Raw genomic sequence first — 26,389 nt, forward strand, 5'->3', positions numbered from 1 at the left:
GTCTGTGCTGACCCAGCTCCTCTTCCTTTCACCATATAACCTTTCATGCAGATACCAAGGAGGAGCAAAGGGGTATAATAGAGAACGTCACTTGAATGATGGCTCCAAGTCTGACATCTCATCCAAAATGGCAGCACCCAGCAGCAGTCTGAGGATTCTAGGGGTAAATAAAGTGACCCAAATATAATCTTATCGGAAGACTTGTTTATAAGAGGCCGTCACCCGATCATTTCATGTTTTACCTGCGCTTTCACATTAATGTCCCCAATAGCAGTAGCAAAAAAGACAGTACTTCCCTCTTCTTCCAACTGCCCCCCCTCCCCCAGCTTTTTACATTCACCACTTATCCCCGCCATCACCAGCCACAGCCATAACCAGTCCCTCCATCACCGCCCTCAGCCATGATCCATCCCCCTCCATCTTCGCCCACAGCCATGATCCATCCCCACCATCACCGCCCACAGCCATGACCCATCCCCTCCATCACCGCCCACAGCCATGATCCATCCCCTCCATCACTGCCTACAGCGATGACCCATCCCCTCCCTCCATCACTGCCAACAGCCATGACCCATCCCCTCCCTCCATCACTGCCAACAGCCATGACCCATCCCCTCCCTCCATCACTGCCAACAGCCATGACCAGTCCCCTCCATCACCGCCCACAGCCCTCCATCACCGCCCACAGCCATGACCAGTCCCCTCCATCACCGCCCACAGCCATGGCCCATCCCTCCATCACCACCCACAGCCATGACCCATCCCCTCCATCACCACCCACAGCCATGACCCATCCCCTCCATCGTATAGTACAATGAGTCCTGCGCTGTCTAAACTAGGGTGATAAGGGATAAAATGGAGACCCCAGATGCTGCTAGTACCGGAACTGGTGACCATACAGTGTGAGATATATAAACGGTGGGGGGTACTGCGCTTCTGGGTAAGTGAATAATATTGAATAATAAATAAATAAACTAAAACTGGTGTATGTGACTAACACAGTGTATACACATGGGAACTAAACCATATACATAAAATTCATAATCATAGTGAACAAGGGTAAACAGACAATAACCTAAAAATCACTTAATGTGTTCATCATTCTTTAGTGATAAATAAAGTGCTCAGGTGCATATATAAGTGTCCTCTGTGCTTCACAGAAAAATAAATCGCGGTCTGGGTGTAAATAAAGTCCAAAGACTAAAAAAATTGTGCAAGTGAATAAATATAAGTCCACAGGTGTTACTCCTTCACCAACCACCGTGCTATAAAAAAATGGGGTGCTTCTCCTTCCCCTCAGGGTGTCCAAGCCTCTCACCTTAAAGACTAAGGGTAAAAGCCTTAATAGTCATCCAGGGGGCTCCTCTCCAGTTTTATGCCGTACTCCACTAGTGTCAGATATCTGGGCTACTGCAGATGATAAGACTCCCTCTCCCTCTCCAGATTCTCCACAGTTCCAATGGCTCTCAAAACAGAATGCTCAAAATAGTGCAGTATGTCTGGATAATGGGTTCTTTATTAAAAATAGCTTTAAAAATACTCACATTTGTTGAGTATATACAGCGCAAATACAAGGGATAGCGTCGGAGTGGGATCGCAGTCCTCACTTCCGCGATGTGCGTCACTTCCGGTCCGAACGTCCCTACGCGTTACGCCACTTCCGCGTCACGTGGCTTCTTCAGGGGTTAGGTTATTGTCTGTTTACCCTTGTTCACTATGATTATGAATTTTATGTATATGGTTTAGTTCCCATGTGTATACACTGTGTTAGTCACACACACCAGTTTTAGTTTATTTATTATTCAATATTATTCACTTACCCAGAAGCGCAGTACCCCCCACCGTTTATACATCCCCTCCATCACTGCCAACAGCCATGACCCATCCCCTCCATCACCGCCCACAGCCATAAACCAGTCCTTAGTCCCTTCATCACCATCACCACCCACAGCCATAACTAGTTGCACTATTACTACCCACAGTCAAAATCATTCCCCTCCACCACCCACGGCCATAACCAGTCCCCTCCTCCATCACCCACAGCCTTAACTAGTTTCCAGTCCCTCCACCACCCACTGCCATAACCAGTGCCTAATCCCACCATCACAACCTACAGCCACGACCAGTCCGCACTCCACCACCCACAGCCATCAGTCCCCTTCCGTCACCACCCATAGCCATTAACAGTCGCCAGTCACTCCACCACCCACAGCCAGGACCAGTCCCTCCATCACCACCCACAGCCATGACCAGTCCCCTCCATCACCAACCACAGCCATGACCAGTCCCCCCAATCACCACCCACAGCCATGACCAGTCCCCTCCATCACCACCCACAGCCATGACCAGTCCCCTCCATCACCACCCACAGCCATGACCAGTCCCCTCCATCACCACCCACAGCCATGACCAGTCCCCTCCATCACCACCCACAGCCATAAACAGTTCCCAGTCCCTCCATCACGAACCCATAGACAATGAACTATGATGTTCTTTCCTTCCACCTATAGGTGACACATATTTCTTCAAGGGCTCCGAATACTGGCAGTTCAAGGATGGAAAAGTGGAGGCAGAGCCTGGCTACCCTCGCAGCATCGCCAGAGACTGGATGTACTGCAAAAGTGAGTCACTGCCAAAGCCCACAGAGCAATCTGAGAGACGAGACCAGAAAGACTGCAACTGCCCATGCTTGCAGGCAAACGACGCGGCCAAATGGAAGGCCAGTATGGCAGTCATCGGAATAACCGCTGTTCTTGGCATGGTGACCTGGTACTAAAGCAGTCCTCATATTGAGGCACAAGAACTTTCACACGCCAATCAGGAACCACGAATTGTCCTGGCTTAGCCCAATCTTTTATTGACAGAAAGGATTCTTGCTGTACAGATTACAAAACAAAAAAAAAAAAAAAGAACAAAAATAAACACGAAATAAGTTTCACCGATTCATTTCACTTCTTACGAAATTGCCTCTATGCAGGACGAAAGAAGGTAAAGGGGCGGGCTCTGGCACCACGCCAACGCGAGCGCCGCGTCACTGGGCACCTCCAGTGAGGAGGGCGGACACCGAGGCAGGACGAAATCTTGCCAATAAAAGTTCATTTGAGTACATCGAGGAGGGGCAGCAAATTCACATCATATAATATCTCGGTGACTGCAGAACACAGAAGTCTGTCTGCACACCACAATGTCTGTACAGGAGGGCAAGTCCCAGCAGTCTGTAAGATCCCAAAAGTAAGACGAGGGTATCAAAGTGGCCCTCAATAGGGGAGGAGGGAAGGGGCAACCCAAAGTCTTCTATAGGCTGGGGAAGCAAAGCCATCGATCAAGGAGACCTGGAGAGAAAAAAGACAAAAGCCGTTATAATGTGCTAATGATGAGCAATGTTAAAAGAAAGCTGTACCTGACAGCAAAACAGAGCGGAGAGAGAGAAAGAAAGAGAGAAAGCGAGAGAGAAAGACGGCAGGTGGGGGTGCAGAGGGGGGGGGCGGCAGGCGGGGGTGCAGAGAGAGAGGACGAGCAGGCGGGGTGGGGGCTGCAGAGAGAGAGGGCGAGCAGACGGGGGGGGGGGGGGGGGGGGGGCAGAGAGAGAGGGCGAGCAGACGGGGGGGGGGGGGGGGCAGAGAGAGAGGGCGAGCAGACGGGGGGGGGGGGGGCAGAGAGAGAGGGCGAGCAGACGGGGGGGGGGGGGGGGCAGAGAGAGAGGGCGAGCAGACGGGGGGGGGGGGGGGGGGCAGAGAGAGGGGGCGAGCAGACGGGGGGGGGGGGGGGCAGAGAGAGAGGGCGAGCAGACGGGGGGGGGGGGGGGCAGAGAGAGAGGGCGAGCAGACGGGGGGGGGGGGGGGGCAGAGAGAGAGGGCGAGCAGACGGGGGGGGGGGGGGGGCAGAGAGAGAGGGCGAGCAGACGGGGGGGCAGAGAGAGAGGGGGCGAGCAGACGGGGGGGGGGGGGGGGCAGAGAGAGGGCGAGCAGATGGGGGGGCAGAGAGAGGGCGAGCAGACGGGGTGGGGGCGGCAGAGAGAGGGCGAGCAGACGGGGTGGGGGCGGCAGAGAGAGGGCGAGCAGACGGGGTGGGGGCGGCAGAGAGAGGGCGAGCAGACGGGGGGCAGAGAGAGCGCGAGCAGACATCAGAAGACAGCAAGGAGAGCAAAGTGAGTGAGATGAATGCACAGCAGAGCAGTGTGGAGAGGAGGATAGGAGTCGTCATGTGGCACTGCTGAGCAATGCTAAAGGGGAGATTTATCTGGCAGAGAGAGCAGAGCGTGCAGACATGGCAGTGACCACTGACTGGCCACCATAATGTTAGAAGGATCAGAGACCACCGTGCAGCTAGCTCATCACTCACTCTCCAGGTATACTGGGAGGGTCTCTGCACTGCGTCACCTCACTTTCTCTGCCAAATAGATCACAGCACCAAGCCTGTACCTGGAGGGCCTCCTGTGGGAGTACCGGGGTCCTGGAGAAGCTCTCCGCCTTTTGCGTTCTGGGGAAATGTGACTCCTCCGGGAATCTTGCTCTCTGGAATGGAGAGAAAAGTGTTGGTTTTCTTATCTGCAGGTGACATTTCATTAAAAACACTGCTTTGCACTACAAAAAATACATAAAACAGTAATCCAAACAAACATGCTGAAGTCCCATCTATAACTATCGGAGAAGCACACGTTGATCGGTCCAAACTGAAGTGTGCGCATCGAAGAGTCCAAGTGCACCTTCCCACACCAAAGGAGGAGCTCCGCCACCTTTTGGAGCACTCTTCAGTTTGTACCGCTCACTGTGTGGTTCCTCAATATTTATAGATGGGACTTTAGCAGGTTAGTTGGATGACTCTCTGTAATGGAACGCGGTGTTTGGATTTGATTCAGTTACGATAAGTACCTCCGTGTAGCCGCAGCTTCTTTTTTTGGGTTTGGAGATTTTAAGCACGAGTGCAGTTTGTTTTCTGCTTACATTAGGGGACAACATTGACATAAATCACATGATGGTGCTGTGGGTCACCTACCTTCTTCGGGGTGGAGTGGGGGGGCGGCGCCTCTCTGCTGGAGAATAACTAAGGGAGCGGGAATCCCTCAGCGAGTCAATGGGTTTACGTGGACTGCGAGACCTGGGAACAAGGAAAAGAGCAAAGGTGAAATACAACACTCAAAATACAGGGGGAGCCATAACACCTACTGGGGACACCTCACCGCTCTGCCCACTATTTATACAGCAATCAATCGAGACAAGCAGAGAAAGTGGCGGGGGGCAGAGCAGAGTAAGAAAGGAGCGTGGGGGGGTCGAGCAGAGACAGGGGGGAGAGAGGGGTCAAAAGCAGAGGGTCAAGAAGAGAGGTCAAAAGCAGAGGAGGGAGAGAGAGAGGTCAAAAGCAAAGGAGAGAGAGCGAGGGGGAGAGGTCAAAAGCGGAGGGCCGAGCAGAGAGAGAGAGGGGTCAAAAGCAGAGGGCCGAGCAGAGAGAGAGATCAAAAGCGGAGGGCCGAGCAGAGAGAGAGAGAGAGAGGGGTCAAAAGCGGAGGGCCGAGAAGAGAGAGAGAGGGGTCAAAAGCAGAGGGCCGAGCAGAGAGAGAGAGAGGGGTCAAAAGCAGAGGGCCGAGCAGAGAGAGAGAGAGGGGTCAAAAGCAGAGGGTCGAGCAGAGAGAGAGAGAGAGAGAGGGGTCAAAAGCAGAGGGCCGAGCAGAGAGAGAGAGGGGTCAAAAGCAGAGGGCCGAGCAGAGAGAGAGAGGGGTCAAAAGCGGAGGGCCGAGCAGAGAGAGGGGTCAAAAGCGGAGGGCCGAGCAGAGAGAGAGAGGGGTCAAAAGCAGAGGGCCGAGAAGAGAGAGAGAGAGGGGTCAAAAGCAGAGGGCCGAGCAGAGAGAGAGGGGTCAAAAGCAGAGGGCTGAGCAGAGAGAGAGAGAGGGGTCAAAAGCAGAGGGCCGTGGGGAGGCCAAGCAGTGAGAGCCTCCAGTAATCCACCGTCTAATTTCAGATGTTGCATGGAATCATGAGACACGCCATTTTTAGAATTTAACAAACCCCACCCCAGAGAACTGGTCATGTGACCACCTGTAAATCATCGGTTGGGTAAGTGAAGTTGAAATCTTCCCCGTAATAAAGAAAGCCCTCACCTCCTCCTCCCAGGGGAGGGTCCCTTCCTGTTGCCGGATTTATTTGCCGATTTATGAGATGAGGAAGAGGACGAGGATGATGAAGATGATTCTGAGCCCGATGAGGAGCTCGATGAAGAGGAGGAGGAAGAGGACGAGGACGATGAGGAAGAACTGGAGCTTCGGGATCGGCGGGGTTCTCCTTTAGGCAACGGAATATCCTCCAGTTTCTTCAGTTCTGCTGGTGGTGGGCTGGGGATCCTGCTAGGGGGGGAATTACAGAACACAGGTCAATCAATCATTCTATGGGTTACACACACAATGTACAGCCCAAAAAGGTCACCAGGGGTCCCCCACCCCCATCTTAAAAACATCTTTATGAATTTCTGACAAGTCACAATAACCGGTTCTAGTCTAGAACTATGCAACTATTAGGGGCGCCTAAGATTTACTAACACCTTCGAGAATGCTGGGGGGGTTACATTGCTGGTGTCTGACAACAGATTCCAATATATTCAGCCAATCAGAGGCTTAGGCCTGCATTAACCCTGGGTCTTCACTGGGCCCTGCTAAGCCCTAAACATAACAGTTTAACTCATCGGCTTTACCCAGTAACAACGGCGCCACCTGTCAGGAGGAGGAGAGAATGCATGCTCTGCCCCAGTCTACAGATCAGGGTCTCCTCTATTCACATGCTGCCCTGAAAGTGAGCCTAAGGCTCCACAAAACCTCAGGAATTACACTGGAGTCCTCCACCAGCGGTACTGGAAGGCCTAGCAAGGCCAAATCTTCATGCAGTGTGTGTAGAAACCACCACAGAGAGGACATTCAGCTCCACCCCAATGCCAGCTCTACTTCTATACACCACTGTGCACAGGTCTTAGGCTGGTGAGATGCTATAAAGAATGCTTTCAGAAACCGAAGTGCTCATTTTTAACAAGTTTACAAAATCAAAAGAAATCAAAACCCCCCCCCCCCTTCCTCTAGGTAGACTTGCACACAGTGGTTGAGGGAACTCGGCAGGTAGGTTGCTCTATGTACATCTTGGAGAACTAAGATGTAGTAAGAACTTCTGTGGATGTCGGCTGCCTCCAATGCTTCATCCCAGACTCCATGATGAAAATGGATGTATGTTTGGGGTTAATGTCCTGCTGCAGAATACATTTGGGGCCAATCACACGCCTCCCTAATGGTATGGCAAGATGGAGAGGTATCTGCCTGGATTTCTCAGCATCGAGGACACCATTGATCGGCCAACGTAGAGGAGCGCAGGGCGCATCGGTCGGCCAACGTAGAGGAGCGCAGGGCGCATCGGTCGGCCAACGTAGAAGAGGGCAGGGCGCAGCGGTCCGCCAACGTAGAAGAGGGCAGGACGCAGCGGTCCGCCAACGTAGAAGAGGGCAGGACGCAGCGGTCCGCCAACGTAGAAGAGGGCAGGACGCAGCGGTCCGCCAACGTAGAAGAGGGCAGGACGCAGCGGTCCGCCAACGTAGAAGAGGGCAGGACGCAGCGGTCCGCCAACGTAGAAGAGGGCAGGACGCAGCGGTCCGCCAACGTAGAGGAGGGCAGGGCGCAGCGGTCGGCCAACGTAGAGGAGGGCAGGGCGCAGCGGTCGGCCAACGTAGAGGAGGGCAGGGCGCAGCGGTCGGCCAACGTAGAGGAGGGCAGGGCGCAGCGGTCGGCCAACGTAGAGGAGGGCAGGGCGCAGCGGTCGGCCAACGTAGAGGAGGGCAGGGCGCAGCGGTCGGCCAACGTAGAGGAGGGCAGGGCGCAGCGGTCGGCCAACATAGAGGAGGGCAGGGCGCAGCGGTCGGCCAACGTAGAGGAGGGCAGGGCGCAGAGGTCGGCCAACGTAGAGGAGGGCAGGGCGCAGAGGTCGGCCAACGTAGAGGAGGGCAGGGCGCAGAGGTCGGCCAACCTGGAGGAGCGCAGGACGCAGCGGTCGGCCAACCTGGAGGAGCGCAGGACGCAGCGGTCGGCCAACCTGGAGGAGCGCAGGACGCAGCGGTCGGCCAACCTGGAGGAGCGCAGGACGCAGCGGTCGGCCAACCTGGAGGAGCGCAGGACGCAGCGGTCGGCCAACCTGGAGGAGCGCAGGACGCAGCGGTCGGCCAACCTGGAGGAGCGCAGGACGCAGAGGTCGGCCAACGTAGAGGAGGGCAGGGCGCAGAGGTCGGCCAACCTGGAGGAGCGCAGGACGCAGCGGTCGGCCAACCTGGAGGAGCGCAGGACGCAGCGGTCGGCCAACCTGGAGGAGCGCAGGACGCAGCGGTCGGCCAACCTGGAGGAGCGCAGGACGCAGCGGTCGGCCAACCTGGAGGAGCGCAGGACGCAGCGGTCGGCCAACCTGGAGGAGCGCAGGACGCAGCGGTCCGCCAACCTGGAGGAGCGCAGGACGCAGCGGTCGGCCAACCTGGAGGAGCGCAGGACGCAGCGGTCGGCCAACCTGGAGGAGCGCAGGACGCAGCGGTCGGCCAACCTGGAGGAGCGCAGGACGCAGCGGTCGGCCACCCTGGAGGAGCGCAGGACGCAGCGGTCGGCCACCCTGGAGGAGCGCAGGACGCAGCGGTCGGCCAACCTGGAGGAGCGCAGGACGCAGCGGTCGGCCAACCTGGAGGAGCGCAGGACGCAGCGGTCGGCCAACCTGGAGGAGCGCAGGACGCAGCGGTCGGCCAACCTGGAGGAGCGCAGGACGCAACGGTCGGCCAACCTGGAGGAGCGCAGGACGCAACGGTCGGCCAACCTGGAGGAGCTCAGGACGCAACGGTCGGCCAAGTAAACATAATGCAGCAGGTGAAAAGACATCATGCTTCCTTCCCTTCCAGATCAGATGTTCAGCAGTGCCATCAGAAAAACGTCAGCAGGTGCTCTGGACTGAGGAGTCACAACGTGAAATATTTGGCTGTAGCAGGAGGCAGTTTGTTGGGGGAAGGGCTGGAGAGCGGTACAATAATGAAAGTCTGCAGCCAACTGAAGCATAGTGGAGGTTTCTTGCAGGTTTGGGGCTGCATTTCTGCCAATGGGTTTGGAGATTCGGTCAGGATCATTGGTGTCTTCAAAGCTGAGAAATACAGGTAGATACCATCATGCGATACTATCAGGAAAGCGTGTGAGTGGCCCTCCAATTTTTTTTCTACAGCAGGACAACCACCCCAAACATACAGCCAATGTCATTAAGACCTATCTTCAGTGTAAAGAAAAACGAGTCCTGGAAGTGATGGTTTTGCCCCCACAGAGCCCTGATCTCACCATCATGGAGTCTGGGATGAAGGATTGGAGGCAGCCGACATCCACAAAAGATCTGTGCTTAGTTTTCCAAGATGTGCATAGAACAACCTACCTGCCGAGTTCCAACAACTGTGGGTAAATCTACAAAAAAAAAGGCAAAAGCAGGGGCACCCCAAATACTGGTAGGATTTCGACATTATTTTTATCAATTAATAAAATTGAAAATATGAACACTTCGATTTCTGAAAGCATTCATTTACAGCATTAGCACTGCATAAACAACTAGGTCTTCCTTAATAGAGACGACTCTGAAAACCTGAGATCTGGAGTCCCCAACTTTCCCAGGAAGCCAACAGACATCATCCCTACCTAGGCACATGGGCTGAAGTCTGGGTCTAAGGTGAGCAAGTTTTATTTTTTTTACACTTCGGGATCTTGAACCTACTTGGTTTTTAAGGGTGCATTCACAACTGCGAATGCACTCTGTTTGCAATTAAATGGGAGAACCCCAGCGGGGGTTCGCTGTGATTAGCTGCAGGAGGCATCCCCATTGACAGCATTAGGAAGCTGCCAACTCCCCCAGCCAAATGTGGCCTTTCACACATCTCTCATGCAGTGATCATATGGAAGTGATTGGCCCTGGACACAGGCAGTCTGCATCCAGGGTGGCAAAGACATGAGAATGAACCCCAAGGGGTTGTTTACACTTGCTTCAATATAGGATATTGGACACGCTTTTTTAAAGCGCTCTGAATGCCAATCAAAGTTCCTGTTACCAAATAAAGTGGTCACCTTACAGTCCTGGTCACACCTTTTGTTTGCTTCGCTTCATAAATGATCTCATGTCACTTTCTTGGTGCTACAAAGCGTCTCAAAAGCTAAAGTCTTTGACAATGCTCACTTACAGCACTTGAAGCTTTTGAGGGGCTTTTTATTTAGCTTTGCTTTGTTTTGGAGGTATTGCAGGTACAAGACATCCCAGGATGCACTGGGAAACCAACAAGTGAACCTGAAAGACATCAGCAGTCCATTCCAGTCAATGGGTCTATATTCTGGGAGTGTCTGGTGCAGACGCCACATCTTGTGTGCAGCATTAAGTAGAAAGGTGAGCTGGAGGACTGGAGCAGGAGAAACTAGCAGAGGTCACACATGGTGAACAGCATGGAAGCAATATAGCAGGGATAATGGGGACAAGGAGGCTGGGGGGGATCGGCTGAACGAGGCTACTAGTAGGCTGGGGGGGATCGGCTGAACAAGGCTACTAGTAGGCTGGGGGGGGATCGGCTGAACAAGGCTACTAGTAGGCTGGGGGGGATCGGCTGAACAAGGCTACTAGTAGGCTGGGGGGGGGGGATAGGCTGAACAAGGCTACTAGTAGGCTGGGGGGGGGGGATCGGCTGAACAAGGCTACTAGTAGGCTGGGGGGGGGGGGGATCGGCTGAACAAGGCTACTAGTAGGCTGGGGGGGATCGGCTGAACAAGGCTACTAGTAGGCTGGGGGGGATCGGCTGAACAAGGCTACTAGTAGGCTGGGGGGGATCGGCTGAACAAGGCTACTAGTAGGCTGGGGGGGATCGGCTGAAAGAGGGTACGAACAGGCTGGGGGGGGGGATCGGCTGAAAGAGGGTACGAACAGGCTGGGGGGGGGGATCGGCTGAAAGAGGGTACGAACAGGCTGGGGGGGGGGATCGGCTGAAAGAGGGTACGAACAGGCTGGGGGGGGGGGGGGGGATTGGCTGAAAGAGGGTACGAACAGGCTGGGGGGATCGGCTGAAAGAGGGTACGAACAGGCTGGGGGGATCGGCTGAAAGAGGGTACGAACAGGCTGGGGGATCGGCTGAAAGAGGGTACGAACAGGCTGGGGGATCGGCTGAAAGAGGGTACGAACAGGCGGAGAGGATCGGCTGAAAGAGGGTACGAACAGGCGGAGGGGATCGGCTGAAAGAGGGTACGAACAGGCGGAGGGGATCGGCTGAAAGAGGGTACAAACAAGCTGGGGATCTGCTGAAAGAGGGTACAAACAAGCTGGGGATCTGCTGAAAGAGGGTACAAACAAGCTGGGGATCTGCTGAAAGAGGGTACAAACAAGCTGGGGATCTGCTGAAAGAGGGTACAAACAAGCTGGGGATCTGCTGAAAGAGGGTACAAACAAGCTGGGGATCTGCTGAAAGAGGGTACAAACAAGCTGGGGATCTGCTGAAAGAGGGTACAAACAAGCTGGGGATCTGCTGAAAGAGGGTACAAATAAGCTGGAGATCTGCTGAAAGAGGGTACAAACAAGCTGGGGATCTGCTGAAAGAGGGTACAAACAAGCTGGGGATCGGCTGAAAGAGGGTACAAATAAGCTGGAGATCTGCTGAAAGAGGGTACAAATAAGCTGGAGATCTGCTGAAAGAGGGTACAAATAAGCTGGAGATCTGCTGAAAGAGGGTACAAATAAGCTGGAGATCTGCTGAAAGAGGGTACAAATAAGCTGGAGATCTGCTGAAAGAGGGTACTGCTGAGTTAGAGTTCTACTGGGCCCCTTTCAAACTGATCAAAAATGAACACACACAAGGCATTTGCAAAGCTTCATTAAAGCTTCAAAAAAGCCTCACAGAAGCATCAAAAATAAATGTTTAAGTGGTAGGTGTTTTAGGTTAAAATTGTCAAAGTGTAAACAAGCTCATAAAAGCCCCATCTGAACAGGTAGGGAGGCTCCTCCCTCTGATCCATTTGGCTGCATGGGCAATTTTACCGACTATGCCCTGTAAACTAAAGGTGCCTACAAGTTCCTCTCCAAGCTGCCTCCAAGTAATCATTAGTGTTGAACCCTTAACAAACAGAAAACAGGATTACCTTTCTGCATTCACCAAGGCTGCCTTTGAGAAATTGGCTTCTGGCTCTGACCGCAAAGCTGAAGGACTCTTAGAAGATCTCTCCCGCCTCTTCTGCGTTGGAGAAGTCAGGCATGGTCTGTCTTGTTCTGAGGATCCATTATTGCGACTCGGTGAATGGAAGCCCTTTTCTCCATCCAAGCTTACCACCGAAGCAAAAGTTATGTTCTCTGATTCTACTTTTTGGTTGTCCGCAATTTTTGATTCTATTTCAGAATTGTTGTCTCCACTTCTGGAAGATGGAGGAGTATCTGGAGCATCATTTGCTTTCAGGAGCCTTGGAGGAGACCTGCTACATTCATCCAGAGCTGTCTGGGGATAAGTAGAAGAACTCCGGCTTGCTGCAGAAGGCTCTCCCTTGCTAGCAGAAAGTGCTTGGCCTTTGATGATTGGCTCTCCAAGCATTGAGCTTTTTGGCATTCTCACAGCATGCTTCTCCAAATGTGGAGGAGACGGCGACCTCTGAGAATTATTTGTTTGAGACTGTACATTGCTGGGCCTTGCTGGAGAGGCAGGACGAGGTTTAGGGACAGGACTGGAGGTTTTTGCTGGTGATCGTGGACTTCTCTGCCGTAAACCTGATTTATTTGTCTTTGGGGACCTGGAGCGTTCTCGCCCACCTGACAAGCGAGTTCTCTCTCGACCTGGTGGTGATGGTGAACGGCTGCGTCTAGCCCCTCTGCCAAATTGTGTGCTCTTATACCTATCATAAGATCGGGACCTTCCTCTTCTTTCAGGTGACCTGGATCTCCTCTGTGGTGTCCAAGGTCTCCTCCGTCTAGTTGAGGAACTTGACCTTTCCCTCTGATAGTACGGTCTCTCTCGTCTGTGTGGAGATCTTGATCTTCTTCGAGGAGAAGGTCTAGAATTTCCGTGGCGGGAATACCGAGAGGAATCGGGTCTTGATAAAGATCTTGATCGGCCTCTCCAAGGAGATGATGACCCAGAACGACCACGTCGGGAACGCCAAACTCCTGATCGAGAGCCAGATTGGCCTTGTCTAGGAGATGAAGGGGACCGGCGACGAGCCCATCTTCTACGCTCATACCACGAAGGCGACCGCCTAGAAGACGATCTTGAGCGATTTCTGAATGAGTATCTCTCAGTCCTCGACCGCGAGCGTGACCTAAATGCTCGAGGTGGTGTCCTTAATTGTCGTCGTGGTGGTGGTGTCTTGGACACTCTTTTTCTAGATGGTGACCTTGAAGGCAATCGTCTCTTTTGTGGATGTATTTCCCTGCCAACTGGTGACCTAGATGAGGAATGGGAATGGCTTTGTCTCTCTTTGTCTGGCCATTTCCTTGCTTCACGCTTTGGTGACTCTGGAGACTGCTGTCTTTTAGCTGGTGATGCAATACGTCGAATAGGTGGAGGATCTGGTTTAGTGACCTTTTCAGAGGGTTTTGATCGATCAGGTGTAGAATGCCCTTCTGAGGAGCTGTCCTCACTTGAAGAATCAGAACTGCTGTCTTCAGAGGATGAATCAGAACTGCTAGACTTTGAGGAGCTACGGGACTTGGGGCTTTTATTTGGTTGAGAAGTGATCGATACTTTAGCCCTACTTTGTTCATCACGTGCCACTGTCATGGAGTCCAACGGGCCATGAAGCAAGTCAGTCTGAGTATCTGAAAAATCAGTTCCATCTAAAGGAGGAAGAGGACTGGCCTGCTTTGGAGAATGCTTGCCTTGACATGTAATGTCTGCAGGCGTTTTGACCTCACTTTGTTGAGAAACAGGACTGGTTAGCTGTGGTGAGGCATGCAACTTGTAAGCAGTGGCTTTACTGTCTGCCACAGAAGTAGGATATTCGGCATAGGCATGAGGAACAGTCTCCGAATTTGATGCACTCATCGGAATCTCAGGGGATGGGCTCTCTCTTATCGTAGTGGACCTCTCCAAAAAGTGGACGGGAGAGTCAGGACTACCTTTATGATCATCCAGATTTACTTCTGCAGGTGGAGATTTTGATTGGTTGCAGAGACCGGTATCTAAAGGTTTTTCAGCAGTTGACTCTAATGGTTTCTCACAAACTATATTTTCAAAAGATTTTTGTTCTGGGGAAAAACTAGTTGGAGAAGAATCACGACTAGTCCTTAGTCTTTTAGAGGGAGGAGATGTTGCCTTCTTTACAGGCGAAGAACTTGGTTCATCATCCTCTTCAGAAGACGAAGATGAGGAGGAAGAAGAGGATGACGAGGACGAGGAGGAGGATGAAGATGAGGCAGAAGAAGATGAAGAGGAGGAGGTTGAAGACGAGGATGAACTGGATTTTTTTCTGTTAGATCTTTTCTTCGCTGTTTCTCGAACTGGGGATAAGTCATCCGTCGGTGGGGCACCATCCTTGGAAATATCATGGTCAGATGAAGTGTGCCCTTCTACAGGCATTTTGTGACTTGTTGGGACTGGGGAGGACACAGAGTCCTCAACAGGTTCATGGATCAGCCTATCCCTGCTCAACTTGGACTCTGTTTCATTTACATCTAAAATCGGGGCTGTAACTGAGCATTCCTCCCTTTGCTCTGGGCTTGATTTGCTGGAAATTCTACCATGGTCTACTTCCAAGTCAGATTTATTAGCGAGTTCAGGGACAATCTTTGATACCTCCTCTTGAGAATCCTCACCATCAGAAGAGGAGTCGCTTTTTGAAGATCTTTTATCTGAAGAGGATTCATCTCTAGGAGAAATGTCCATGTCTTCCATCTGCTTCTCTGGAGAAGGTTCTGGTTGTACCTGAAGTTGCTGTGGAATGGAGGCCCTTGAATGTGCTGGAGACAAAAGAGCACCAACTGAGCCATCAAAAGACTTTCCGTCGTTTCTGGAAGATGGAGACTGCAAATTATAGTCAAGTTCTAAAGATTTCACTGACTGATTTTCAGGGGATTTAAATTTTATTTCATTTTCAGAGGATCGTGATTTGTATGGTGGTGTCCTTGATGCACGAGTTTCAGGGGATCCTGAATGAGATTTTTTCTGGGACGACCTGGATTTAGTGTCTCGTTCAGGTGAGGAATCAGAGCTAGAGGTACGTTTGTGAGATCTTTCTCTGGACTCGGTTACAGAAGACTTTGAGCTGGATTTTCTTGAGTGGTCTGATGACCTGGACCTCTCTCTATACTGGGGGGATCCTGGATCATGCTTGGATAAACGAGAAACGTCTTTATTATGGTGTAGATTAGATTTTGAACCTGAAGAGGGATAAGAATTGGATCTCTCAGAATGTTGATAAACGGGACCAGAAACAGCTTCACCTTGAAGTGATTTGGCTTTGGGTGGCCTTTCAGACGATGAGCTTGAACTACGCCTTTGCCTACCTACGTCAAACTTAGCTGAGCTGTCTGAAGAGGAACTCTCAGTACCCCTTGATCTTCTTCTTGGTAGACGTAGTCGTTCGGATGACGACCTGGAACTGGTTCTTTTTGGTTGAGGTCTAATTCTCAACTCTTTCTCTGAAGATGATCCTGAACTTGATCTGGAGGATTGCCTCCTAATTTTTGGTTGTCCGTCTGAACCAGTTTGGGATTTGGCCACTTTGTTTCTAGGCCCTCTATCTGGAGAAGACTCTGAACTAGACTTCGACTTTGCTGACCTTGATCTCGATCTATTAGCAGGCAGAGTGTATTTAGATGTACCACCTGGGGACACCTCGCGTCTTTCCCTATGTTTGGAGACTGTTTCTTGATTTGAAGATTTAGGCCCAACTTTAGATAATTTTAACTTTTCACGTTCTGATGAAGAGTCAGATCCACTTCTGCTCTTTAATGATTTGGTTTTGCGTTCAAGAGCTGATGAATGCTTAGACTCAGGCTCAAGTCCTTTGGGGTCAGGTTCAGTGCTCTTTGACAACACTTTAGTTCTGTATTCACGTTCTGTCAACGGACCAGACCGTTTTTTGCTGTGTGACTTAGAAGATCCAGCTTCACTTTCTGATGAAGTACAAGATCTATTTTTATCTAAAGTACGCTTCGATTTTTTCCTGTCTTTGGATTTTGGTCTGGATTCATGTTCTGAAGAGGACTCTGAGCTATATTTATGACCAGAAGTTTTTAATTTGTCTTTGTCCTCAAGAGCGGACCTGGACTCCTTTTTTCGAGAGGATTCGTATTTACCCTCCAGGGAACGACTCTGCAGTGGAGATGAAGATGACCTTGCACTGGAAATTTTGGGCGACTCTTTAGATCGTGGTCTATGCTCAGGAGAAAGATTTGATTTCTTGGCCAATGTCACTCTAGATCTACTCTCTCCATCTCTGCTACGAATAGGTGAAGATTCTTCCACCACCCGGCTTCTACGCGATGTCTGCGAGACAGGAGAGGCGGATGGACTTTGTCCACATGCAGGCTTGTTATTTAGGAGCTCTGCATGTACTGACGTCTTGTATATCTTTTCTTGTTCAGGAGAGGATTTATTATGCAGCCCTTTTGGTTCTGGTGAAGAACTGTACCTTTTTTTGCTGGACTCTAACTTCTTATCAGTTTTTCTGGACAAACTTTTTTCAGATGAAGGTGATCTTGATCTTCTTGATTTGGATCTAGATGCAGACCTCTGTGATCGACTCCTTGATGAAACCCTTCTCTGGATTGGAGACAGGGAGCGTGATGAGGATTTTCTCCTAGAGGACTGAGGTTTGTCTCTGGGAGACCCCAACCTCTTTTGCATCATTCTAGAGGACGACTGTTGCTTGGGAGGAGATCGTGAGCGAGACCTATTCTTTCCATATAATTGTGGACTACGGCTACGTGACCGGGAAGCCATAGAAGCATCAGAAGGCGACCTTCTCCTTTGACGTCTTGAGTTAGATCGTGACCTGTCTTTATCACGATACGTAGCAGGAGGAGACCGCACCCATTTTTGTTCAGATTTAGAGAGTTTCTTCTGCTTTTGAGACAGAGAGCGTGATCTTGCTCTCTTGACTGGCGAGCGAGTGCGTGATCTTTCCTGTCTGTCAGATGAGCGGGACGGCGACCTTGCCTTTCTTCGAGGCGAGTGCGTGGCGGGGCTTGCATGTCGAATCGGTGACCTAGACGGTGATCTTTTAGATGAACGGGTTCGTGACCCTTCAGTCTTTTTAGGAGTTTCAGATCTGTCCCGCTGCTGAGTGGGTTTTATTTTATCACCACGGGTAGACCTCTCTTTATCTCGAGGATGACGTAGAGGCATTGGGGACGTTGATCTCTGCCTTCGCTGGGGGGTTTTGGACCTGGCGCAATGTGGTGGAGTTGGGGATGGCGCTCGTGCTTTTCGGGGGGACTTTGAGGGAGAACGAGCTTTGCGCTTCGGACTTTTGGATTTTCTGCGTCTAGGAGGAGTAGAAGGCGATCTGGCTTTGCGCTGAGGTGTTACTGATCGACCTTTCCTTGGCGGGCTCTTTGAAGTGGAACTCTTTCTTCCAGGAGGGGTTCTTAACTTGCGCTGCCTCTGAGGACTAGGAGAAGCACTTTTCTTTGACTTATCTCGGTCCACCAATCTGACTGGTGAGAGCCTTGTCCTCTTGTCCTCGGTTTGCGTTACAGACTTTCCATGCTTCTCTCCGGCATCTGGTTTGTAACTTTTACTTTGCTTGCCACCAGCCTGAGTCTTTCGCACGTCTCTGATCTTCTCATGATCAGACGCCTCACTTCCTGATGAAGAGGACGATGACGAGGAGGAGGAAGACGATGACGACGACCGTGTCGTTTTCAAAGTCTTACTTGCGGCTGGTGGTGAGCGCCTATTACTAACGCGCTTGTCATATTTGGATGAACTCTCCTTGGGTGCTCGGTCTGGGGAGGCTTGCTCTCGAGATGGACTTCTTTCTCTCCTAGACCCTTTAGATGACTGAGTCTGATTAGCAGGAGATCGCCTACGAGGAGAAGAATCTTTTCTCCGCAAGCCTTCCGCTCCTTTTGCGTCTGAAGCACGCTCCTTTGGACTCTCCCGTCGGCTTCTCTTTCGGGGTACCGGACTGGAGGCAGGGGAGGTTTCTCGGGAAGGGGATCGGTACGAATTTTTCTCAGCCTTGTCTCTGTGTCTATCTTCTCTTTTATTTCGGTCAGCGGCTGCCCGGGGATCATTGCGCCTTCTCGGAGACAGAGATGCTGAACGGTCTCTGATAGCTGGCTCTTTCCTCGAACCCTTCTGTCAAAGAAAACAAAGGAACAGGCAAAAGGTTACTTACGATAAATGAAAATACTTGGAGACTAGTCTGAAATAATAATTATTAAAAAAAAAAAAAACCCAACCCAAAACCACACGACAACAATGTAGCCATAACATTTAATCCCCATGATGGGCTACATCTCATTTCCTTAGTCTGTTCGGCACACGTGTACCTTGCACCAACTGTGCCTACATTTACCTTGAAGAAGCTGATGTTCCCTGAAAAAATTATTTTTGTAATCTCCTGTCCAGGGTACCGGACACCTGGCTGCTCTATCCTCAGCAGAGCGACTGCTCCCCTCAGCGATTTTATAGACATCCACATGTCAGCATGGAAGGGAAGATTGGAGGGTACTATAACTGAACAGAACTTCCTGAGCGTCCTGCCTCATCACCGTCCAGCTCCTCTAGCTTGTGAATAGCCCAACCCCCAAGAATCATCCCTCCCAAAAAAAAAAAAAAAAATGATAGATAAAATTCAGTAAGTCAAAATGAGGATAGCTAAAAACAAAACAATGAATATTAGGCAATCGTGTGAGAATCGAATGGTGTATTGGTGCCAGGATTTTAGGGAATAAACAGAAGGCGGCTCAAATGACCAAGACACTTCAATCCTTTGACAGGCTTGAGGCCATGGAGGGCTCAGCTAGCCATTTGGATCAGACCGGTCATACTTATGGGGGCAGCCCCTGTTGGCATAGATGTCTTTGTAAAGTGGCAGGCTATTATTCACAAATAGCTTCCAGAAAAGGGGGGGGGGGGGAGATATTTAAGATAAAATCAATGGCTTTCCTTGCCACTGCAGGCAATAAGTGTTCAGTATACAGGTTGACATTGAGAGTTGCAGGGGAGTGAAAGGGACTTTGGTAAGGCCATCAAAAAATATGTGAAAAGTCCCCGGGGTCCCTCCACACCTCCAACATTCAGGGGAATAATTTGAACTCATTTTATGTAACCTGTGCGGAGTAAAATAGGCGTGATGCATCTATTTAACCACCTGCCGACTGCTCACTGAGCTGCTACTGCGCCAAAATGGCTTATCGTCTGACGACGTACGTCACCAGACTCTCCCCTCCCTCGGCGGTGCGCGCAGCGCCGAAGGCTCGCTCCCGCTGTATTCAGTCACAGCGGGAGTCGGGCCAGGGGAGGAGAGGCGGTGATCACCGCCGCTCTTCCGATTGTCGGGGATCGAGTGTGGAGATCCGCCCGCTTGTGTAAACAAAGCAGGCGGATCGCCTATGTTACGGGCAGGGACAGATTACAGGATTCAGCATAGCTCAACCTGCGATCTGTGTCTGTGTCACACAGTCCCCATCCCCCCCACACGTCAGTAAGCATGAGGCATACATTTAACCCCTTCCCTGCCAGTGTCATTATTACAGTAACAGTGCATATATATAGCACTGATTACTGCAGTAATGTCACTGGTAACCCCAAAACTGGCAAAAATGTCAGTCAGGGGTCCGATCTGTCTGCCGCAGTCCCGCCAAAAAAACAAAAAAAACACGCAGATCGCTGCCATTACTAGTTAAAATAAAAAAAATAAACACAATAAAAATGACAAATCTTTCCCGTAGTTAGTAGCTGCGACAACTTTTGCGCAAACCAATCAAAATACACTTATTGCGATTTTTTTTACCAAAAATATGTAGCAGAAAACAAAAATTGGCCTAAAATGTTAAACAATTTTGATTTATAAATTTTTTTTCGGGAATGTTATATATCAGAATGTAAAAAATATTTTTTTTTCTTCAAAATTGTCGCTCTTTTTTTCAAAACTTAAATCGCAGAGGTGATAAAATACCACCAAATAAAAGCTCTGTTTGTGGGGGAAAAAAAAGGACAAATTTAATTTGGGTACAGCGTCGCACGACCGCGCAATTGTCCGTTAAAATAACGCAGTGCCAAATCGCAAAATATAGCCTGGTCAGGAATGGGGTAAAATCTTCCGGTCTTAAAGTGGTTAAAAATACGCTCATTGAGAATTTTTTTGTCAAAGACATGTAGCTAAATACATTTTGGCCTAAATATGACAAAAATTGAATATATTGGATATTTTTTAACTGTCAAAGTAGAAAATGTCAATTTTTTACGCAAAATTTTCGCTCTTTTTTTATTAATATCGCAAAAAATGAAAAGCGCAGAGGTGATCAAATACCACTAAAAGAAAGCTCTGTTTGTGGGAAAAAAACAACGTCAATTTTGTTTGGGTACAGGGTTGCATGACCGCGCAATTGTCAGTTAAAGTCGCACAGTGCCAAGTTGCAAAAAGTGGCCTGGACGTAAAGCAGGAAAATCCTCCGGTGGTAAAGGGGTTAAATTGGATCAGGCGGTCCCTCAGTGAAACCAAGGAAAATCCCACATCCCAATCATCAATGTCAAAGGTCAGGTATATCTTAGCCCTGAGACCTTCTAGGGCCGGTGAGATGGGAGTATAAAAACGGAAGGTGGGCTTCTCCGTACATTCAGACCCAAGTACAAGCTCCGAAACTGACCAATTTGTGGAATAACAAGCAAAAAATTGGGGGAGCAAACCCTGAACATGTATATCTAAAGCCGGTGCAGCTATGGACCAAGCGACATGCATATTAAAAAAGAATAGCGCACACATGCAAAAGAAATGACTATCAAATATGGAGACAATCCATAAATAAAAATGGGGGTTTGGTCCCACCATATGGCCATATCGTGCTCAAACCCACCACTGCGTCAAAGTACCCCATTATCAGTGGGTCCTACACTATGCATAAAAAAGGGGTGAATCCAGCTTCTCTAACCCTTGGAGACAACACTCCTTGCTGGGAGAGATGTGCTAATGCACTACAAGGGACTCCTCCTATATCCACTTGATAGTGGACACTGATAGAGTACAGGTGTGTGTGTGTGGGGGGTGGGGTGCTCAACCTTATGGATAGTGTAGGACCCACTGATAATGGGGTACTTTGACGTAGTGGTGGGTTTGAGCACGATATGGCCATATGGTGGGACCAAACCCCCATTTTTATTTATGGATTGTCTTCATATTTGATAATCATTTCTTTTGCATGTGTGCGCTATTCTTTGTGGAATAACTGGTGGGAAGTGACTGCAGAAGGCATGGGAGAGTTGTAGGTAACGATAGTAGTAGGACCTAGGGAGGTTATAAATGGACAGTAGTCGAGGCAGAGGGGGGACGGGACGGTAGTCGAGGCAGAGGGGGGACGGGACGGTAGTCGAGGCAGAGGGGGGACGGGACGGTAGTCGAGGCAGAGGGGGGACGGGACGGTAGTCGAGGCAGAGGGGGGACGGGACGGTAGTCGAGGCAGAGGGGGGACGGGACGGTAGTCGAGGCAGAGGGGGGACGGGACGGTAGTCGAGGCAGAGGGGGGACGGGACGGTAGTCGAGGCAGAGGGGGGACGGGACGGTAGTCGAGGCAGAGGGGGGACGGGACGGTAGTCGAGGCAGAGGGGGGACGGGACGGTAGTCGAGGCAGAGGGGGGACGGGACGGTAGTCGAGGCAGAGGGGGGACGGGACGGTAGTCGAGGCAGAGGGGGGACGGGACGGTAGTCGAGGCAGAGGGGGGACGGGACGGTAGTCGAGGCAGAGGGGGGACGGGACGGTAGTCGAGGCAGAGGGGGGACGGGACGGTAGTCGAGGCAGAGGGGGGACGGGACGGTAGTCGAGGCAGAGGGGGGACGGGACGGTAGTCGAGGCAGAGGGGGGACGGGACGGTAGTCGAGGCAGAGGGGGGACGGGACGGTAGTCGAGGCAGAGGGGGGACGGGACGGTAGTCGAGGCAGAGGGGGGACGGGACGGTAGTCGAGGCAGAGGGGGGACGGGACGGTAGTCGAGGCAGAGGGGGGACGGGACGGTAGTCGAGGCAGAGGGGGGAGGGGACGGTAGTCGAGGCAGAGGGGGGAGGGGACGGTAGTCGAGGCAGAGGGGGGAGGGGACGGTAGTAGAGGCAGAGGGGGGACGGGACGGTAGTAGAGGCAGAGGGGACAGTAGTAGAGGCAGAGGGGACAGGACAGTAGTAGAGGCAGAGGGGACAGGACAGTAGTAGAGGCAGAGGGGACAGGACAGTAGTAGAGGCAGAGGGGACAGGACAGTAGTAGAGGCAGAGGGGACAGGACAGTAGTAGAGGCAGAGGGGACAGGACAGTAGTAGAGGCAGAGGGGACAGGACAGTAGTAGAGGCAGAGGGGACAGGACAGTAGTAGAGGCAGAGGGGACAGGACAGTAGTAGAGGCAGAGGGGACAGGACAGTAGTAGAGGCAGAGGGGACAGGACAGTAGTAGAGGCAGAGGGGACAGGACAGTAGTAGAGGCAGAGGGGACAGGACAGTAGTAGAGGCAGAGGGGACAGGACAGTAGTAGAGGCAGAGGGGACAGGACAGTAGTAGAGGCAGAGGGGACAGGACAGTAGTAGAGGCAGAGGGGACAGGACAGTAGTAGAGGCAGAGGGGACAGGACAGTAGTAGAGGCAGAGGGGACAGGACAGTAGTAGAGGCAGAGGGGACAGGACAGTAGTAGAGGCAGAGGGGACAGGACAGTAGTAGAGGCAGAGGGGACAGGACAGTAGTAGAGGCAGAGGGGACAGGACAGTAGTAGAGGCAGAGGGGACAGGACAGTAGTAGAGGCAGAGGGGACAGGACAGTAGTAGAGGCAGAGGGGACAGGACAGTAGTAGAGGCAGAGGGGACAGGACAGTAGTAGAGGCAGAGGGGACAGGACAGTAGTAGAGGCAGAGGGGACAGGACAGTAGTAGAGGCAGAGGGGACAGGACAGTAGTAGAGGCAGAGGGGACAGGACAGTAGTAGAGGCAGAGGGGACAGGACAGTAGTAGAGGCAGAGGGGACAGGACAGTAGTAGAGGCAGAGGGGACAGGACAGTAGTAGAGGCAGAGGGGACAGGACAGTAGTAGAGGCAGAGGGGACAGGACAGTAGTAGAGGCAGAGGGGACAGGACAGTAGTAGAGGCAGAGGGGACAGGACAGTAGTAGAGGCAGAGGGGACAGGACAGTAGTAGAGGCAGAGGGGACGGGACAGTAGTAGAGGCAGAGGGGACGGGACAGTAGTAGAGGCAGAGGGGACGGGACAGTAGTAGAGGCAGAGGGGATAGGACAGTAGTAGAGGCAGAGGGGATAGGACAGTAGTAGAGGCAGAGGGGACAGGACAGTAGTAGAGGCAGAGGGGACAGGACAGTAGTAGAGGCAGAGGGGACAGGACAGTAGTAGAGGCAGAGGGGACAGGACAGTAGTAGAGGCAGAGGGGACAGGACAGTAGTAGAGGCAGAGGGGACAGGACAGTAGTAGAGGCAGAGGGGATAGGACAGTAGTAGAGGCAGAGGGGACGGGACAGTAGTAGAGGCAGAGGGGACAGGACAGTAGTAGAGGCAGAGGGGATAGGACAGTAGTAGAGGCAGAGGGGATAAGGTTTGATTTGTGACTATTTAGGAAATCATATTATGGTTATGTTTAGTCCAGGCATAGGGCACCGGTAACGTGTAAAAACGGAGGTAGGGTGGGATTCAGCCATAGGGGGGGGGCGTTGGGGGAGACCGCTAATTTTGAATAAGGCTCACATCTTAGGCCGGCCACCCAGGCTCGGAGGGTGGAGAGTATAGAGGGAGTCAATTGGTTGGGAGATTGAAGGCCTCTGAAGAAATGGGATTTTAGGGCTTCCGAGGAATTCACCACTGCTGCTTCCACTAAAGTGGAGGGGTTATTTGGATCCGGGGTCAACCACCACACAGCTGTGACTGAGTGGTCAAAAAATTATAAAAATCCGGACCACCCTTTGCACACGGTCGCATTAGAGTAGACAATTTATATCTCGGATATTTGGGGGCCCCAAAGGAAGGAAGAAAAATAGTTTAAAATGTGAAAAGAAGGATTTGGGGATCCACTGGGGAGAATGTGTAAACGGGTAAGTACGTTTCATTTTCAGTAAGTGGATACGCCCCAACGGGGATATGGGTAGGGATTCCCATGCCTTCTCTTTGCCTGCATTTAAATTGGAGTTCCACGATAAAGTGGAACTTACGCTTATCGGATCCCAATCCCCCCCCCCCCCCGGTGCCATATTTGGCACCTTTTTCAGGGGGAAGCAGATACCCGTTCTTGACATGTACCCTGTCCCCACTTCTGTCAGACCTTGACGAGGCGAGATACGTCAGCAGTTCGGCCCCCTCCTCCTCACCCTTTTGTCGGGCCAGTAAGAGTGCAGAACACTTTGCGCATGCGCAGTAGGGAACTGGCTGTGAAGCCGAAACGCTAGATATGTGTAGCTGCTGATAACTTTTGGGAGGGGGGAGGGAGGGGGGGTGGAACTCCACTAACATTTCTCCAGTAACCCACTGAAGATGTTCTGTGGAGTGAAACACGTTCCTCCGCCATGACATGAAACACGTTCCTCCGCCATGACATGAAACACGTTCCTCCGCCATGACATGACTTCCCGTTTACCCAGAGGTCATCATCGCCATTTCCAATGGGGAGAAGGGTAGGGATTCCCAATGACTTCTCTTTGCCTGCATTTAACCCCTTTACCACCGGATTTTCCTGCTTTACGTCCAGGCCACTTTTTGTGATTCGGCGCTGTGCGACTTTAACTGACAATTGCGCGGTCATGCAACGCTGTACCCAAACAAACTTGAAGTCCTTTTTTTTTCCCCACAAACAGAGCTTTCTTTTGGTGGTATTTGATCACCTCTGCACTTTTCATTTTTTGTGATAAAAAAAAGCGACAATTTTGAAAAAACAACAATATTTTTTACTTTGACTGTTAAAAAATATCCAATATATTCAACGTTTGTCATATATTTAGGCCAAAATGTATTTAGCTACATGTCTGACAAAAAAACTCTCAATGAGCGTATTTTTATCCACACCCTAAGACCGGAAGATTTTACCCCATTCCTGACCAGGCCATATTTTGCGATTCGGCACTGCGTTACTTTAACAGACAATTGCGCGGTCGTGTGACGCTGTACCCAAATTAAATTGGTGTTCTTTTTTCCCCACAAACAGAGCTTTCTTGGTGGTATTTCATCACCTCTGTGATTTTTACTTTTTTTTTTTTTTGTATAAAGCACAAAAAAAAAAAAAAAAAGCGTAAATTTTGGAACAATATTTTTCACATTTTTTTTTATATGAAATTCCCCCCCAAAAAAATTTAAAAATCAAAATTTAACATTTTAGGCCAATTTGTTTTCTGCTACATAAGCGTATTTTGATTGGTTTGCACAAAAGTTATTGCGTTTACTAACTACGGGAAATTTATGTCATTTTTATGGTTTTGGTTTTTTTTTACTAGTAATGGCAGCGATCTGCGATTTTTTTTGCGGGACTGCGATATTGCGGTGGACAGATCTGACCCTTGATTGACATTTGACACTTTTGGGGTTACCAGTGATATTACTGCAGTAATCAGTGCTATATATATGCACTGTCACTGTAAAAATGACACTGGCAGGGAAGGGGTTAACTTATTGGTGATCAAGGGGTTAATGTATGCCTGGTGCTTACTGACATGTGTGGGGGGAGGGGACTATGTGACACAGGGACAGATCACATGTTTAGCCACTGTTACACAAGTGGGCGGATCTCCCCCGATCGTCGGGGATCGAGTCTGAAGAGCAGCGGTGATCACCACCGCTCCTCCCCTGGCCCGACTCCTGCTGTGACTGAATAGAGCGGGAGCGAGCCTCCGGCGGCGCGCGCGTGCCGCCCACAAGGGGATCAGTGCCAGCCTCATCGGCGGGGCGTGCATCAGTGCCAGCCTCATCGGCGGGGCGCACATCCGTGACAGCCTCATCGGCGGGGCGCACATCAGTGACAGCCTCATCGGCGGGGCGCACATCAGTGAAAGAAAAAATTACCAGTTTCAAGAACTTTTATAACCAACTATAAAAAAATGTTTGCATTTTTCCATAATTTCTGGTCTTTTCTGTTTAGCAAAGAATAAAAACCCCCAGAGTGATTAAATATCACCAAAATGATAAAAATGTAATTTGGTTACAGTGTAGCATGACCGCGCAATTGTCATTGAAAGTGTGAGAGTGCTGAAAGCTGAGAATTGTCCTGGGCAGGAAGGGGG

The 26,389-nt window shown here is 51.0% G+C and overlaps 2 protein-coding genes across 2 annotated transcripts in view; one reads left to right on the forward strand and one right to left on the reverse strand.

Moving 5' to 3' along the window:
• Positions 1-2,942, forward strand: part of MMP25 (matrix metallopeptidase 25) — a 35,137-nt gene extending 32,195 nt beyond the window's left edge. Inside the window, exon 10 of the mRNA XM_082262117.1 lies at positions 2,511-2,942. Coding sequence (XP_082118243.1) covers positions 2,511-2,776 — 266 coding nt within the window. The 3' untranslated portion in view covers positions 2,777-2,942. The remainder of the gene's footprint in view (positions 1-2,510) is intronic.
• A 111-nt stretch (positions 2,943-3,053) lies between these two features.
• SRRM2 (serine/arginine repetitive matrix 2) overlaps positions 3,054-26,389 on the reverse strand; it is a 49,456-nt gene continuing 26,120 nt past the window's right edge. Inside the window, exons 11-15 of the mRNA XM_082262116.1 lie at positions 12,140-18,291; positions 6,095-6,334; positions 4,996-5,097; positions 4,422-4,514; positions 3,054-3,332 (exon numbers count right to left, since the gene is read on the reverse strand). Of these exons, the coding sequence (XP_082118242.1) occupies positions 3,323-3,332; positions 4,422-4,514; positions 4,996-5,097; positions 6,095-6,334; positions 12,140-18,291 (6,597 nt within the window). The 3' untranslated portion in view covers positions 3,054-3,322. The remainder of the gene's footprint in view (positions 3,333-4,421; positions 4,515-4,995; positions 5,098-6,094; positions 6,335-12,139; positions 18,292-26,389) is intronic.

The sequence above is a fragment of the Pelophylax lessonae genome (assembly GCF_965119305.1).
Source record: "Pelophylax lessonae genome assembly, chromosome: 6".
NCBI lineage: Eukaryota > Metazoa > Chordata > Amphibia > Anura > Ranidae > Pelophylax > Pelophylax lessonae.